At 45.0% G+C, this 15681-nt stretch overlaps 1 protein-coding gene across 1 annotated transcript in view; it reads left to right on the forward strand.

The window, feature by feature from the left end:
• LOC126282473 (uncharacterized) overlaps window positions 1-15681 on the forward strand; it is a 293068-nt gene that overhangs the window by 175546 nt on the left and 101841 nt on the right. Inside the window, exon 7 of the mRNA XM_049982129.1 lies at window positions 10951-15183. Within this exon, the coding sequence (XP_049838086.1) occupies window positions 10951-15183 (4233 nt within the window). The remainder of the gene's footprint in view (window positions 1-10950; window positions 15184-15681) is intronic.

Below are 15681 nucleotides of genomic sequence, written 5' to 3' on the forward strand. Positions count from 1 at the left end.
AACTAATGCGCAGAAACTGAAACGAACTGAGAAGAAAAGCGATTTGTAGCACAACTTGTTTAAAAGAAGAGATCGTTTCGCAGAACACGTCTGAGGCGCCAAGGAACTGTCCATCTGATAAGGGAAGGAGGGAAGAGTGGGGGAGTGGGTGTAAAAACTGTAGAGGGAGACCCAAACTTGAATACAGCAAGCACGTTTGAGTGTGGAGATAGTAGGTTACACAGGACAGACTAGCGTGAAACGTGCAACTTACTAGTCTTCGGACTGAAGATGGCAACGGGAACTACAGTTGACATAGAAGTTTTCTGAATGTGGAACAGCGTCGTATCGTACAAAATTATGCTGGAGAAACCAGCGTATCTGCCGCTGTCACAGTGCCATTTTTCTGGGGTTTCTGCAACTGTGGCTGGAAATTTGGTTATTCCAGTATAATTTTTTACTTTATGACGCGGTTTACAACTCCGAAAACCCTTATGTCAAGTGACTGTGGCTGCGGAAGCCTACGCATTTATATTAAAAACAATAGTTATTTCTTTTTCTAAGAAGTCTCACAACCCTGAAAATCTTTACAAATCTGTTTCTTGTTAACAGGACACTCTTCTCCTTTTTTGTGACTTTCGCCTCTTCTTCGAGATCAAGTAACTTCTGGTTTATTGAAGGTGAAAAGTGGACGCGAAAACTCCTTCGGATGCCGCTTAAACTTTTCCGAACACAGCTTCAAAACAGAAAGCCGTATCCTGCTTTTTGTCCATCGCCAACTTACCGCGTAAAATATTAACTGGCGTTCCCGTTGATACATCAAATGTCTCCGCAACTTTGCGAGTCTCCGTCGACGATCAACCAAACTTTTTGAATGATTTCTTCGGTATCAATACCCGATTGCCGTAATTTGTAATCGTCATAAGAAATCAGATGATCCAGCACATTTAAATTGTTAACAGCAAAAGACTATCACAAACGGTGTCCAAAATTCGTTTTTATCTCGTCATCGGAAAGGGAAAAACGAATTATCAGAGAATACTGGGCTTTATCTGTGTCGACGAAGCCACGTAGCACAACTTACTGAAATACCTACAAAATTGATAATCATCCATGTATCGATTTTGTTTTAGTCGTCTAATGGATGGTGGGGACACAATGGTAACATCAGTGTGAGCTATTAGTGATATGTTTCTTGAAACAAGCATGCTTTTTGAACTGCACTCGATGGTCCGGCGGAAAGATATCAATTAAATTTCTTTTTTGTGACATTGGTACATGTTGAACAGTTACGGAAGAGAGGTATCAATGTGACTTATGGAATACTTTTCATTATACGACATTTTAAAATTAAGGAGTCCTTAGAATTTCTCTCGAAAGGACAAACTGGAATATTATACCGTCAAATATGTCTTGTTTTCTGACGTTTCGTAGCTAACGGAGATTCATTAGAGATTGTTGAAGGTTATAAGCGTGTCCTAATTGCCTAAAGTAAAAAAAAAAGACAGTGGATGGAACTATCAACTAAGGAAACCAAGGAAATATTTGGAAAGCGATGTCAGTGTAGTCAGAGACCGCCAAGGTACTCGCAGGTTCGATTGCACAGAATCGATAGTGTCCTGAAAGGAAATTGTAAACGAAACATCAGTAAAAATAAAACGAGGGTAATTGGATGTAGAAGATGCGTAAAAGAAGTAGACGAATTTTTGTATTTCTGCTGGCAGAAATACCTAATTAAATTTAAAATTAATTGTTAGAAAGATTATTCTGAGTACGTATAGGGTTAAAGTAATTAATATATTTTTGAAAATGTATTGGTCACTTATAATGTTATATTTTTTTCTATTTTCTCTCTACTGTCTATTTTAGTTTATTTTCACGTAATTTAACCTATGAAATTTTTTAACGTGCAGGTGCTTATGGATCTGCTATAAATGGGCATTTCATAGAATGGTATTTTGGCTTGAACAGGGTATGCTGCTACGACAGTGACCGGTATGAGGGGACAATGGGTGGGAAAGGGTCATATACAAGGAGGATCAATGCTGAACGGGACAAGACAGTGGAGGCCACTGTCTTTTTTACAGGGCTGTACCGGTTCACGAAACTGTGTACTGTGTTGAACGAAAACTGTAGTCTGGAAATCGGTGTGGATGTTTCGCAGCGCCAGAGATGCCAGAGTGCTGGTTTTGCGTCCGTGAACCACGAACATACCAGACTACCATGAGCACGTTAGTGCCGTGACTGGTGTGTTTTGAGATGAGTCCAGTTTCAAACTTTCTCGCAGTGATGGTCGAAAATCCCTTCAGTAGTGATTCAAAGTTTTCATTGTTGTTCGGACAAACCCAAAATATGCTTTCACGATGTCGGCTACTGCTTATCACCAATACGAGTAGCTCAAAATGGTTCAAATGGCTCTGAGTACTATGGGACTTAACTTCTAAGGTCATCAGTCCCCTAGAAGTTAGAACTACTTAAACCTAACTAACCTAAGGACATCACACACATCCATGCCCGAGGCAGGATTCGAACCTGCGACCGTAGCGGTCGTGCGGTTCCAGACTGTAGCGCCTAGAACCGCTCGAATACGAGTAGCATCTGCTACATAAAGGTTGCTTTAGAGTCCAGTATACTGGCCCTCTTCCGGGAAGTGGGTACGCCGTATTTTAAGGAGAATGATCAGTAGGAGCTTTAGAGTATCTTATACAGGGTGAAAAGTATTTAAACCGACAAACTCTGGGTGCTTGTAGGGGACATCAAAACAAATATTTTTTCCTAATGTAATTTTTTCCCATGAGGAGTCTATTTTAGTTTATTTTCACGTAATTTAACCTATGAAATTTTTTAACGTGCAGGTGCTTATGGATCTGCTATAAATGGGCATTTCATAGAATGGTATTTTGGCTTGAACAGGGTATGCTGCTACGACAGTGACCGGTATGAGGGGACAATGGGTGGGAAAGGGTCATATACAAGGAGGATCAATGCTGAACGGGACAAGACAGTGGAGGCCACTGTCTTTTTTACAGGGCTGTACCGGTTCACGAAACTGTGTACTGTGTTGAACGAAAACTGTAGTCTGGAAATCGGTGTGGATGTTTCGCAGCGCCAGAGATGCCAGAGTGCTGGTTTTGCGTCCGTGAACCACGAACATACCAGACTACCATGAGCACGTTAGTGCCGTGACTGGTGTGTTTTGAGATGAGTCCAGTTTCAAACTTTCTCGCAGTGATGGTCGAAAATCCCTTCAGTAGTGATTCAAAGTTTTCATTGTTGTTCGGACAAACCCAAAATATGCTTTCACGATGTCGGCTACTGCTTATCACCAATACGAGTAGCTCAAAATGGTTCAAATGGCTCTGAGTACTATGGGACTTAACTTCTAAGGTCATCAGTCCCCTAGAAGTTAGAACTACTTAAACCTAACTAACCTAAGGACATCACACACATCCATGCCCGAGGCAGGATTCGAACCTGCGACCGTAGCGGTCGTGCGGTTCCAGACTGTAGCGCCTAGAACCGCTCGAATACGAGTAGCATCTGCTACATAAAGGTTGCTTTAGAGTCCAGTATACTGGCCCTCTTCCGGGAAGTGGGTACGCCGTATTTTAAGGAGAATGATCAGTAGGAGCTTTAGAGTATCTTATACAGGGTGAAAAGTATTTAAACCGACAAACTCTGGGTGCTTGTAGGGGACATCAAAACAAATATTTTTTCCTAATGTAATTTTTTCCCATGAGGAGTATTTAAGCCGGTAGAGGAAGATTTATCTGGCAGTAAAGTAATTAAACCAACAAATACTTTTGCATTTTTTTGACCAAGCGATAGCACATTAACACAACCCAATTTCAATTACAGTAGATTTTCAAAAATGCCTCCATTGACACGTAAACGAAGGTTACTCCGTCGCATCATGTTCTGTCTGACACGGGCAAAAACCACGGGAGTATCCTGAATTGTTCCTGCTGCTGATACTATCCGGGAAACCAGATCCTCTTCTGATGCAACAGGAGTTGCGTAAACAAGGTTGCGCATCTCTCCCCACACAAAACAGTCCAGAGGGGATATATCTGGAGATCGAGTCGGCCATGGAACAGGACCACCTCTGCCAATTCACCTTTCTGGAACCGTCGGTCCAGGAATCGACGCACACGACGACTGAACTATGTCGGCGCCCCGTCGTGTTGGAACCAGATGCGTTGTCTTGTAGGGAGCGGGACGTCTTCCAGCAATTCTGGCAATGCTCTGGCGAGAATACTGTAATAGTGCATGCCATTTAATGGCCTACGTAGCAGATACGGCCCAATTAAACAATCCCCAACAACACCTACCCACACATTAAGGAAGAACCGCACTTGATGAGCGCTAGTAACTGTGGCATGTGGGTTTACCTCACTCCAAACATGCGAATTGTGCATGTAGAAGACTCCATCACGGCCGAATGTTGCTTCATTGGTAAGCAACACACAGGATGGAAATGTAGGATGAATTTCACACTGTTCCAGGTACCGTTGCGAAAAATGTGCTCTGGGTGGATAATCAACTGGTTCCAGGTTGTGGACACGCTGTAAGTGAAATGGACGTAACAATTGCTCTCGAAGGACTGTTCTTACATTCATCTGATTTGTCCCCATGTTACGTGTAATTGCACGAGTGCTGATTGAAGGATCCCGCTCCACATGCTGCAAGACAGCTTCCTCAAATTGCAGCGTTCTTACCGTGAGACGGCATCCCTGTCCACGTAATCTGCTAAATGACCTGGTCTCACGCAGACGTTGGAACACAGCAGCAAAGGTCGTATGATGCGGGATACGGCAATTAGGATATTGTTGTTGATAAACCCGCTGTGCAGCTCGACCGTTGAGGTGCGATACGTAGTACGCACCAACCATATCAGTTTACTCACTCCAGTTGTATCGCTCCATTAGTAAACAGACAATGCACTACTACACTGGTGGACAGCAGTTGCCTACAACTGAAGAGCGTAATACGCCATCTAATAACTAAAGATCGCAATACGGCCTCTGACAACTGAAGAGCATAATACGGCCTCCACCTGTTTAAATAATCCTCATAGGAAAAAGTGACATTAGGGAAAAATATTTGTTTTGATGTCCCCTACAACCTCCCAGAGTTTGTGGGTTTAAATACTTTTCACCCTGTACAGAGGGAGGACAAGCAGGTTTCATTCTGCTGTGTACCACGGCATATGGGAATTCACAGTAATGAAGCAGCTGACGAAGCAGCTAGGAACTGTTGCTTGGAAAATACAATTTCTGAATGTGCTACCCCCGTACATGGAGTTACCCTGCAACTGAGGCACAGCATCATGCATCTGTAGGAGCAGGGATGGTTAAAGTTCAGGAAGAACAAGCTACGGTCGGTGAAGTCAACGACACGGCCGTGCCCGCTGCAGCGATAAGAAGACGTAATCTTAATGCGCCAACGGAAAGGGGGCTGCCCGCTGAGGCACGGATACCTTCCCCAGCGGAAGCAGAGCTTGCGGTGTACGGATGTCTGTACGCTACATTGTAATGGAAGGTGTTTTATACCAAAATACGAGGACTGTGACCAGCTTACCTGTCTTTTGTTTTAGAAGAATCGAATGTGGTCCGTCTTTTAGATTCTGTGCAGTGTCTCACGTTCTCAGTAGCTTCTTAGTTAGAACACAGTAATGTGGTTCCAGGGTGACGGCTTCATGTTTTATTTTCCCATTAATCAACAGGGCATGGTTCTCTGTCACAGTATTTTGGCTGTTGTGCAGTTATAGTCTGAGTATTTTAACCATAAAATTACTCGAGGCATACGGCTGTTGGTCTTCCGTGAGAACTGTCAGTGCAAGTGAGAGAAAGTGAAGCTGGGTGGTTGAGAACAACATTTTATACCCCTTGGTGCACCAAACGTCTTCTTACCTCTTGGTGCACCATATTCGTTTACAATGAGTTTAATGATGACTCTGGTGACCTTACTGTTGAGCGCTCTAGGCATACCACCACCACCACGTTACCAATGTAGTTCTGTTGCGTAATGTTTTGTTATGTGCATCATGTAGATGCTACCAAATACTGTGTGTGTTGGCCTAAATGGTAATTATTTGCGTACCGAGAATGTAGCACAGTATACGAGAGGATACAAAAAAACCGAAATTATTTTTTAAAAGCTATATATTTTCAAATTGTTCACAAAACAACCTTATCCCCCTCAAAATACTCTCCATTACAACTAATAAATTTATTCCACTGGTGCTTTCACTGCTCGAAACATTTTTTGCGGTCATCTTTAGATGTGACTGACGGCTCCTCCGTTGCTTTTTTCTGGACTTATTTAGTGTTTTCGCATTGGTGACCTTTTCACATGCCCCTCTTCATGCTTGAAAATAAGAAAAAGTGTCACGGAGTCAGGTCAGGCGAGGAAAGTGCGTGAGACAGCGGAACCATGTCATTTTCAGCCAACGACTGTCTAACAGAGATGGCTGTGTGTGGAGGGGCGCTGTCGTGGCAGAAGAACGAGTGTCCTCTCTGCCACCAATCTGATCTTTTTTGATGAACACTGTTGCTCAGTCTTCTTTAAACTTCCAAATAGTCTGTCGACGATCTATGAACACAAGCTCTACGGTCGCAGGTTCGAATCCTGCCTCGGGCATGGATATGTGTGATGTCCTTAGGTTAGTTATGTTTAAGTAGTTCTAAGTTCTAGGGAACTGATGACCTCAGAAGTTAAGTCTCATAAGTGTTCAGAGCCATTTGAACCATTTGAACACAAGCTCTCGAATTTTTCATTATTTTCGTCGATTCGTACAGTTGATGGTCGTCCAGAACGAGGTTTGTCATCAATCGACATGTCACCATATTTAAATCAAGACAATCACTCGTATACAGTGTGTGTTCAAAAAGTAGGGTGAATTTATGTATGAGTGAATTCCTAAGGAACCAAACTGCTGAGGTCATCGGTCCCTAGACTTACACTCTAGTTAAACTAACTTAAACAAACTTACGCTAAGAACAACACACACACCCATGCCCGAGGGGGGACTCGAACCTCCTGCGAGAGGAGCCGCGCAATCCGTGATATGATATGACGCCTCTAACCGCGCTGCCACTCCCCGCGGCAGTGAATTTATATTTTCATGAAAAAATATTTACTTAGGTCATCAGTATTAATGCTGTCCCCTTCAAAGTAATCCCTCCTCAGATTCAATGCACTTGTGCCAATGCTTCTTCCAATCCTCGAAGCACTTCTCATAAGCAATTTTTGGCACAACCTTGAGTACTTCTAGCAATGCAGTTTTTATTTCCTCAGTCACTGAAAATCTTCGTCCTTTCTTAGGTCTCTTCAGTTCTAGGAACAGGAAAAGTAGCAGGGGGCCAAATGCGGTGAATATGGTGGCTGAGGCATGATTGTCGCGATGTTTCTGGCCAAAAAACCTCTCACAAGCAACGGTGAATGAGCAGGTGCATTGTCGTGATGCAAAAGCCATGAACTGATTTTCCACAATTCCGGATGTTTTCTGTGTATTGCTTCTCCCAAACGGTGCATAACGTCAAGGTAATACTCCTTATTGACCGTACCACCATAAGGCAAAAATTCATAATGGGATACGCGACGATACTTGAAAAAAAAAAAAAAACAGTGAGCAAAACTTTGACATTTGATCGAACTTGGCGCGCTTTTCTCCGTCTTGGCTCTTCAGGATGCTTCCATTGAGACGACTGGGGTTTGGTTTCGACGTCATAACCGTAAATGCATGTTTCGTCACCAGTTATGATCATTATGAGGATCATCTTTGACGTGATTCAAGAGCTCCTGAGCGATGCTCATGCGACGGGTTTTCTGATCAAATTTGAGAAGTTTTGGAAGAAACTTCTCTCTCACGCCCAAAACATTCGGAAAAAATTGCATGATAGGAGCCGACCCATAAGCCAACATTCTCAGCAACTTCTCTTACGTTAATTCGACGATCTTCGAAAACAATTTTCTGCACAGTTTTGATGTGCTGGGGCGTCCAGAGCGAGGTTCGTCATTGGCATTACGTTGGCCATCAAGGAATAATGTGTTAAAGTGTGTGTGAATTCCTAAGGGACCAACTTGCTGAGATCATCGGTCCGTAGACTTACACACTACTTAAACTAGTTAAACTAACTTAACGCTAAGGACAACACACACACCCATGCCTGAGGGAGGACTCGAACCTCTGGCGGGAAGGACCACACAATTTTTGACACTGCGCTTCTAACAGCGCAGCCCCTCCGCGCGTCTTGTAAGAACGTGTACCACTTGTAAACTTTTTTTTTACTTAGAGCAGACTCGCCGTATGGCACTGTCAACGTTTCAAGTGTTTGGGAGCACTTAGCTCTATTTTTTATACAAAATTTGTTGAAAATTCTGTGCTCAATTTTTTATAATAGTCGAAAATCGCCTAGCAAACTAAAACACTTCTAACTTTTCCATTTGTCAAAAACAAACGAAGTATGCCGAACATTTGAAACCGTGAACATATGTTCGGGCAAGTGTACCAACACAACAAAAAGGAAGATCGATAATGGAATGTATGTTGACTGCGCAATTTGGAAAGTCACCTTGCTTTTTAAGCAGTTCTCGTACTTGAGTTTTTCTATAGCGTCATCTTGGTAAGCTGTTTTCAACATTAAAACAGTTTCAGCAGCGTTTTTTTCGAGTAGAAAACAAAATTTCACAGATGCATGATGTTCACCTAATCTTGCCATCATATAAAACGAAACAAGAACAAACCTGCGCTAGCCTGAACAATCACTCCAAATGAAAAGAACAAGCCTTGTTGACAACACAGGCGGTACTGAACTGCCATTGAGTTGCGCCATACGCGCCTGGCGGCAAAAATGCGTACTGCGTAAGCTCTGGCCAGGGCGACATATTCCGGTTGCTTTCTGGGTACCCTCTCGTATGCCAGTTTGACGTTTGTTAATGTGTCCTTCGGTGTTGCAATTGAGGAACTCGGTGCAAGAAGGGGATTACTCCATTTTTTTCGGTAAACCCATTTTTAATGCTGTGTGAAGGAAAAATAGTGCGCTTTGCGATGCCACTATCCAAATGTACTGTAATATTTTTAGACCATGCGGCAACAGGCGTCTGGAAAGCGGCTATCGCGTGTAATAAGCCTGATTAGCTTTGCTATGTAGTTCAGACTACTACACGGAATTAATGAACAAATATCGGCGATGGCGTACAAGAAATCGAATGTTAAATGAATTTTGATTTTTCATTAACAAAAATAACCTCAATGAAGTGACTGAACAGAATACACTAACTGGTGTACGTTAATCACGCCTAGCAGGCGAATAACATATACGTAACACAAGATACACACACATATGCTAAACACTTGAAGTTGCTGTAAGTTAGATTGATGTACACCAACTGTCAGTAATGATTTTAATGTTACTGAAGGTACAATGTGTACTGTGGTGGCAATAAATTCTTTAATTGAATAATCGATGAACACTATAGAACTGATGGTTACCAGAGATGTTAAAAATATTGCTTTATAATCATATTGTTCTAATGAAACTGAATGAGTTTTTACGTTGATAATGTACTGAAAAGCCACCACATCGAGTTGAACTGTTATTAATGTGGCACAGTACCTGGCGTCTTCTGTCAGTTGTATAATCCGGCGTTTGCTAGAACTTTTCGGCGTTAACTCCAATTATATCCTCTTGTTGCATACGCCGATCCTCACGTAATATAGCCTTTTTACTGGTATTGCTGCACACACAGTGACAGATTTGGGATAAAATGAACTATTTTCTGTAAATAGTTTATGACACTCATAGAATGCACTTTGAATCACAAACTTATTATTTCATTCAGACGTAACACTGTAGAGAACTTGACTTGATAAATACATAAACTGGTTCGCTACGGATATATGCACTTGTTATGGCGGCGGTATAAAATGCACTGTTCATAAAAACACTGTCGTACGATAACTACTAGTTCGCTGCTTGTGTTAGCGTGAGCTCGTCAATGGATCTCATATGGCAGTAAGACCACATTGCAACATTAGCTGCAGACACTGGTCACTTCATACCTTGCTGCTGGTCGCTGAAGTCCGTCGTACATTACGCAGACTTCCACAAGGCGTGCCATGTGCTTTTTGAGCGGGAACAGCAACTATATCGCTCACAAGCCGTTTCCGTCGAAATGTTGCATCCTGCAAGCCTTATTGTCCATTTGACTTGCTGACACACCGTAAATCCAGTTCGTGTTTGTTGTGAGCTCACTTTTAACTGTCTATAAGCAACGTTACCGTACCGTAGTTAAACCGTCACTTTCGCGCCACGTAATCTCTGTCCTGCATCTGAACAGTTCCAGAACACATCTCTCTCTAATGGCAAATTCACGTGCCAGCCTGTATTGTCAGCATTCTCAGGGATTTCCCTTACATTTAAACATTAATTTACACTATGCCAAGTTCTCTGTTTACAAATGGACATGCCATAAGATTACCACATTCAGTTACAGTCATTTTATATATATTAATATTTTTACTATAGATAATAATATTATCCTAGTTTAATGCTTCTTTATTTCGTCGTCCAAGCGCAGCACTAATCAGATACTGTCTTACTCGTAGCGCTATTTCATTTGACTGCCGCCAGGCGGAGGCACCTGTGCTTTTGTTTGCGCAACTAGCCAACAGATGGACGAACGTTCACTTATTCAGCTGCTGCGCCTTGGCTATGATTCGTTGTGGCATTACAGCTTCTTGCCTTTGTGCCTACAAAGTAACCTTCAGACCCCTGCTGAACCTGTATAAAGAGTAGTATGAAATACCATTTCTAGATTTTTAAAAATTAGGTTCTTGTGCCCCGTGAAAGGTGTGAGTTGCCCCCTTGTTGCAAAGAGGTCTTCAGTTGTAATGTCCAGCAGAGTATTTAGACTCTATGTTGATTTACTGGGGCTGAGTTCAGTGAGTGTGGCTGTTGCCGGCAGGACGTGCCGCAGCCCCGGCGCTCCCGAGGCGCTCAGCTCGGCCGGCCCGTGTGACGCCACCGCCCCCGCCGCCCCCACCGCCCCCGGTTGCGCGTCGCTGCGGATGCTGCAGGCGCGGCTGAGGGCCGGGGGCAGCGTGCACCGCGGAGTGGCCGCCGACGAGCCGCCGCCGCCGCAGTGGCTGCCCCGGGAGGCGGAGGCGGAGGCGGACGACGAGGACTGCCGCCGCCCCACCAGGGACCAGCCGCCGCCCCGCGACACCTGCCCGGGGGGCGGCCATCCCGCACACCTAGGTACGGCCGACACCTGCCCGGGGGGCGGCGATCCCGCACACCTAGGTACGGCCGACACCTGCCCGGGGGGCGGCCATCCCGCACACCTAGGTACGGCCGACAGCTCGCCCGTGGCTGTCGAGCCGGCAGAGGCGGAACAGTTGCGAGACGAGGCGCAGGCGGGGTCGCACGACGCACGCGAGCTGAAGGAAGCGGGCGGCGACACTGACAATTGTCAGGCACCATCAGAGGCCAAGGGTGGAGCTTCTTACGGGGTTTGTGCTTATCGTTCAGACATCTCTTCACTTTTAAGTGCTGACTTTGTAAATGAAGATGCTCGCCTCGCCGATTTACTTCCGGAGCCTTCTACCTTCCTATTCGTCAACTATCTCCCGTCGGCACCTGTCAGAGAAAGAGATGAGGAAGATTTCATTCGCGAAATCATGTTATCCGGCCAGGGAGATGTATTCGCAGGTTCTTTCGATACATTACTACTCCCACGCTGCGTCGACGAAACGCGAGTATGCGATCTTAGGAAGTCTCCCGATGGAGAGACGTTGGTCAAAGTGGAATCGGAGCATCTAATTGAGCCCCCAGCTGAATTCTGCGGCGACGCGAAAGACGGTGACGGGGGCGACACGGAACTTTCGTCTCAGTCACCAGAGGGGAGCGACTGCCCCAGTGTTTCTTCACCGGCAGGAGATGAACCTGAAGTCATTCACACTGGTGACGCAGGCTCGAAAGCGACGTGCATTGGAATTTCCGGCGATTCGTCCATACAGACACGCGGCGAAACTGATACGAGCGACAACGTGGCAACTGCAGGGGACGTCGATAAGCTCGCAGAAACTGTAGGGACGAGCAGCGAGAGTGGGACGGACGTCTACCACCTGGACGAGGATAACGCCAGTCTCAGTCACTCCAGCTGCAGCGACGTTTCCAGCAGAGAGTCTACGTCGATCGTCGATAGTGGACGAACTTCGGAGAATCTCACCGAGGGGCAAAATCACGTAGCGGAAGAAAACCCACTTCGCGAGAATGATTGCGCGCTATTTTGCTGCGGTTTGTGCACCATTCAGACGACCCCACTGAATGTGGATAGGACAAATACAGCCTGTACGTTTGTTGCTGACAGCTGCTCACCACAAGAGACTGACCTTCGAAATAAGTGCAGCAATGATGAAACGAATGCCGCAACTGGAGAAACAGCTGCAAGCGAGGGTAGCAACTTCATGGATAACTCTTGTACCGTGCCTCCCAAACAGCCGTCTCGCCTGAGCGTTGGCAATGTCAGTAGGGATGAATGCAGTGCAGCTGACAGTCACGTGGAACAGCAGGTAAAGTCTGAGGAGAGAGCAAATGATAGCGAAAGAGATGTAGCAGGCGTACGCCAAGATCAGAACGACATCGACAATCATGAGAAACCACCGTCTTGTAGCGCGCTTCCCGTCACATATTCTCTTGTGATGCTCTGCGATGAAGCTACGAGCAGTGGCTCTACTGCCGACAAGCCAGTTCGAGACAGTACGGACTTTGCTGAATCGAATATACTTACAACTGAAGAAAATGAAGATGACAACAAAACAATTATGTCGTCTTCCTTTACGCCGCCTTGTGAGTCACTTACTCCGACACAGACCAGTGAATATACAGACTGTGGCAACACAACTGAGAATACCATGGGATGTCCGACTGAAGACAGGGGAAGTCGAAACGACTGTAAAACAGACATAGACAATATGGTCGGAAAAATATCCGTGAACCTTGCCGACAAACAGTCGCTTTCCTCGCTTTTCAGCCAAGGGTCTTCACAGACGCTTTGGTACACAAGTACAGATGACGAATGTACAACGGACACTAACGCTGTGCCTAAGACTGTAATTCAAGATGAATGTGGGAAAAGGGTGCCGTGTACTGTCGATGCTTATGGTTACGAAACAGATCCTTGTTTGAAACAGAATATATTGGTAGATGGCTCACGGTGTGAGAAGTATCTGACCGACGTTGGTATGGTCGCCACGGAAGATAAAACTAACGGCTATGAAGACAATAACAGTAATGCGGACATTGTGTCACGAGATTTACAGGGCGAAGATAGTTTTCGTGATGCGGAGGATGACAGTACAACCATTAATTCATTGAATAACGACGATCTTACGGATGCATCGTCTGTATCTGATCCGTTTTCCTCAGTGCAGTTCTTCTCTGACAGTGATGAAGCACCTTCGACGTCTGTAGAAGGCACTGCTACAGCACGTCGGCTGCCAGCGGAACCCAGCACCGATTACGTCAACGAATGTTTTAATCAGCTTTTTCTGAATTTCGTCAGGTCGCCGGAAGTGTGCGCGTTACGCGATAATTCTAACGAGGAAGTCAACAGTACCGATATTAGCAACAACGTTTCTTCCGAAGTAAATGAAAAAATGATACCAACGGACACTGAGGAGACATCTTGTGCAACTGCGTCAGCTGCTCGTGCGCCGGAAACATGGTCGACGGAGACAAATGATGCCCAGCAAACTCAGGTTGTCGATGTAATTACCTCGGCCACGTCGTGGGTGACGGTCTCGACCGTAAGTTCCTTCGAATTACCAGCAGACTCAAGCACATCGTCTCTGAACATACGTTGTACCCAAAATGAGGTGGACAATAGTCAGGAACACGTGGGAAATTCCTCGGATGATGCTGAAGGCACCCCAGACGTGACAGCGTACGAAAGCTACTCTGCACGTTCCGCTGGATTACCCGTTAAATCAAACATCTCGTCTCTGGTCATAACTGGCGCTAAAATTAGGATGGAAAATACTGCAGAAGAAGTGATAAGTTCCTCGAATAATGAAGAACGCTTCAGGGACCCCGCAGCAGACGCAAACTACACCGTACATGCCTCTGAATTAGCAACTGAAGCAAACATCTCGTCTCTGGTCGTAGCTGGCATCCAAAATAAGGCAGAGGTTAAGGCAGAAGACGTTGGAACTTCCTCCGATAATGCTGAAGGTATCGTAGACGCAGAGGCAGACGAAAGCTGTACCATACAGTCCTGTGAATTAGCAACTGAAAAAAACATCTCGTGTCTGGTCGCAGGTGTCATCTTAAATAAGGCAGAGGTTAAGGCAGAAGACGTTGGAACTTCCTCGGATAATGCTGAACGCATCCTAGACGCAGAGGCAGACGAAAGCTGTACCATACAGCCCTGTGAATTTGCATTTGAAGCCGAAATCTCGTCTCTGGATGTAGCTGACATCCAAAATAAGGAAGAGGTTAATGTAGAAGATGTGGTAAGGTCCTCGGACCATGCTGAACGCATCGTAGACGTAGAGGAAGTCATAAACTGCACTATAGATTCCCATGAAGTTCAAGCAATCACCTCGTATCTAGCCATAGTTGGTGTTCAAACTGTCATAGAAAATGTGGAAAATTCCTTGGATAGTGCAGAACGCATCCGGGATACGGCGGCAGGCGGAAGCTCTACCATGTGTTTCTCTGAATTAGCAGAAGAAACAAACATCTCTCCTCCAATTGTAGATGGCACAGAAAATCGGGTAGAGATTAATGCAGAAAATGTCGAAAGTTCCTCGGATAACGCTGATGACCTCCAAGATACGAGGACACATGAAAACTATATCACAGCTTCCCCTGAATTACCAGTTGAAGCAAACGTAGGAGGTGCCCATAATAACTTAGAGAATATCGTAGCACACGTGGAACATCCCTCAGGTAGTGCTGGAAGCATCGGACATACGACGGCATGCGAAAGCCACACATTGGAAAACGACACTGTGTCTGGAAAGGAAGATGATGGACCCTGTGCAGGTGTTAGTAACGAAGAGATTTCGGGAGAAATTCCCTTAGGGGAACCATCCACTTCTTGGGAGACCCTCTCAGTGCACAGCAGCACAACGGACGAAGACTCAGCGGATAACACGAGGGAGTCAGCTGTCACCACACAACCACAACAAAGGTAAGCTTCTGCAGCGTTACCCTCACGGCCATACTTTTCATACCTATTGCTGGAACCCTGCCAACTGTACGACCACACAAACGTTGTGACTCAGAGCAGCACTGACTTGCCCAAGTTAATGCTTTACACATGCATGGTCCACACCCTTTGAAATGCACTCCACTCTAGTTGTAGACATGATTTTAGCACATCTTGAAGATTTTTGGAGAGTCCTCTTTTGCGGATGACTTTGGAGGAACTGTGAATAGCAGAGAAAATTTTTACTTCAGTCTACGCAGTAAGTAAGTTTTGGAGTCCTTTAAGCAGGTATACTTTGTTTATTTAGCCCTGAGACAACGCTAACCACCTCTCACTGCCCTACACATTTTTAGCATGCGAAAACACGGAATCAGAAGAAACAATAGTGAGATAAAATCTGCTCTTACGCCATCAGTAAAATGTCTATGTATAGATAAAACAAGCTCACTCAGCTAGCTAACTTATTAAAAAAAATACCCG

Source organism: Schistocerca gregaria, chromosome 7 (genome assembly GCF_023897955.1).
Source record: "Schistocerca gregaria isolate iqSchGreg1 chromosome 7, iqSchGreg1.2, whole genome shotgun sequence".
NCBI classification, from domain to species: domain Eukaryota; kingdom Metazoa; phylum Arthropoda; class Insecta; order Orthoptera; family Acrididae; genus Schistocerca; species Schistocerca gregaria.